The 1,565-nt window shown below is 28.3% G+C and overlaps 1 protein-coding gene across 2 annotated transcripts in view; it reads right to left on the bottom strand.

Annotated features, from left to right (window-relative positions):
* LOC106470164 (cGMP-dependent 3',5'-cyclic phosphodiesterase-like) overlaps window positions 1-1,565 on the bottom strand; it is a 53,753-nt gene that overhangs the window by 17,419 nt on the left and 34,769 nt on the right. For both annotated transcript variants that reach the window (XM_022398744.1, XM_022398743.1), the window contains exon 18: window positions 317-387. In XM_022398744.1, coding sequence (XP_022254452.1) covers window positions 317-387 — 71 coding nt within the window. The remainder of the gene's footprint in view (window positions 1-316; window positions 388-1,565) is intronic.

Here is a 1,565-nt window from a genome sequence, read left to right as displayed (position 1 = left end):
ATATATTAGTAGAGATACCATATATTAGTAGAGATACCATATATATTAGTAGAGATACCATATATTAGTAGAGATACCATATATATTAGTAGAGATACAATATATTAGTAGAGATACCATATATATTAGTAGAGATAACTACTAATATATATGGTATCTCTACTAATATATGTGAATTATCTTTTTATCATTATAAATCTAGTGCATTTATTTTCCATCATTTAACTACAATTGTATCATGCTATTTTCTTTGTAAGTTGTAAATAATTTAGTAAATGAAGTGGATAGTTTATGTTGTTTAATACTTATTCCTTACCTCGACAATGTTTCTCTCCTTATTCTCCATCGAGCAATCATTCCAAGGTCATCAAACATGCACAATACAGCCTATTTCAAACCAACACACAAAATATTTAATTAACCCACTAAAAAAAATAAGTTTTCAAAATACAAGGAATCAAACTCATTAGGTCTTACAGAGTTTAGAACTGATTTTTATTCAGGACAATTTTAGAAGATGAGAATAAAGTTATGACAATACTAAATGATCAAACAATGCTACAATTCATCAAAAATTGTCAGTTTGTTGGTTGTTTCAAAGTTCTCAACCAAAAATTAAGTTACTGTTTCTGTCAAACATATAGGTCAATATTTTGTTCAGTGTTACATTTAGAAGGCACCAGAATTCACAGTATGCACATGATTATGACTGGAGGATACATTATCGATTTTAGTTTACTATACATAATTTCAGTATTTTACTCCTAATAGAAGTTTTTGATTTTACCACAGATCTGACATTGATGTATATTTTACTACTTACCACTCGAGGAAAACACACACTTCTTTATAGACCTAATTATACGTGCACTATTATATACAATAAATCAATATTTCTATAATATTTCCTGAATTTGGAAAACCTTTCTGCTGTTGTGTATGTTAAGTAGAATATATATATATATAAATCATAGTCATTGAGCTATTCATCTATTTATTGATATATACATATATATATATATATATATATATTGCATTACCCTTATCGGCCCAGGTTGTCAACTTATTGTCATAATGGATAATGTTTGTGGTAATAGCACTCAAATGTGTTGGGGATATCCCATCTATCAAACAAAATCCAAATGCCGATGTCAATCTAGTAAGCCATCATGGAAAATCGTAAAAAAATCAAATAAGGGTACGAAGCTGACATCCACAATGTTTGAGCTTCTACTGCCTTTCACTGTCTATAGCCAGTTGTGGGAAGGCAGTTACCCTTAAATTTCTTAAAGTAGAAACGAATTGAAATGAAGCCACCCTAATATTTCTACTAATTAAACTTCCAACCTCCACCCTTACAAAAAGATATTAAATAGAACTATAAAATATTATATAGAATTAAATAAAACTATAAGATATTACATAGAACTATACACCCTACCTTAAAAGTTGTTATATAGTTCTTACTCTCAACCTCCTCCCTTTCTCATTGATGTAATCAATAGTTTGAGAGCTATATATATATATATATATATATATATATACATATATATACACACACACAC

Source organism: Limulus polyphemus, unplaced genomic scaffold, assembly GCF_000517525.1.
Source record: "Limulus polyphemus unplaced genomic scaffold, Limulus_polyphemus-2.1.2 Scaffold3853, whole genome shotgun sequence".
NCBI lineage: Eukaryota > Metazoa > Arthropoda > Merostomata > Xiphosura > Limulidae > Limulus > Limulus polyphemus.
This window is presented reverse-complemented; position numbering and strand designations above follow the sequence as displayed.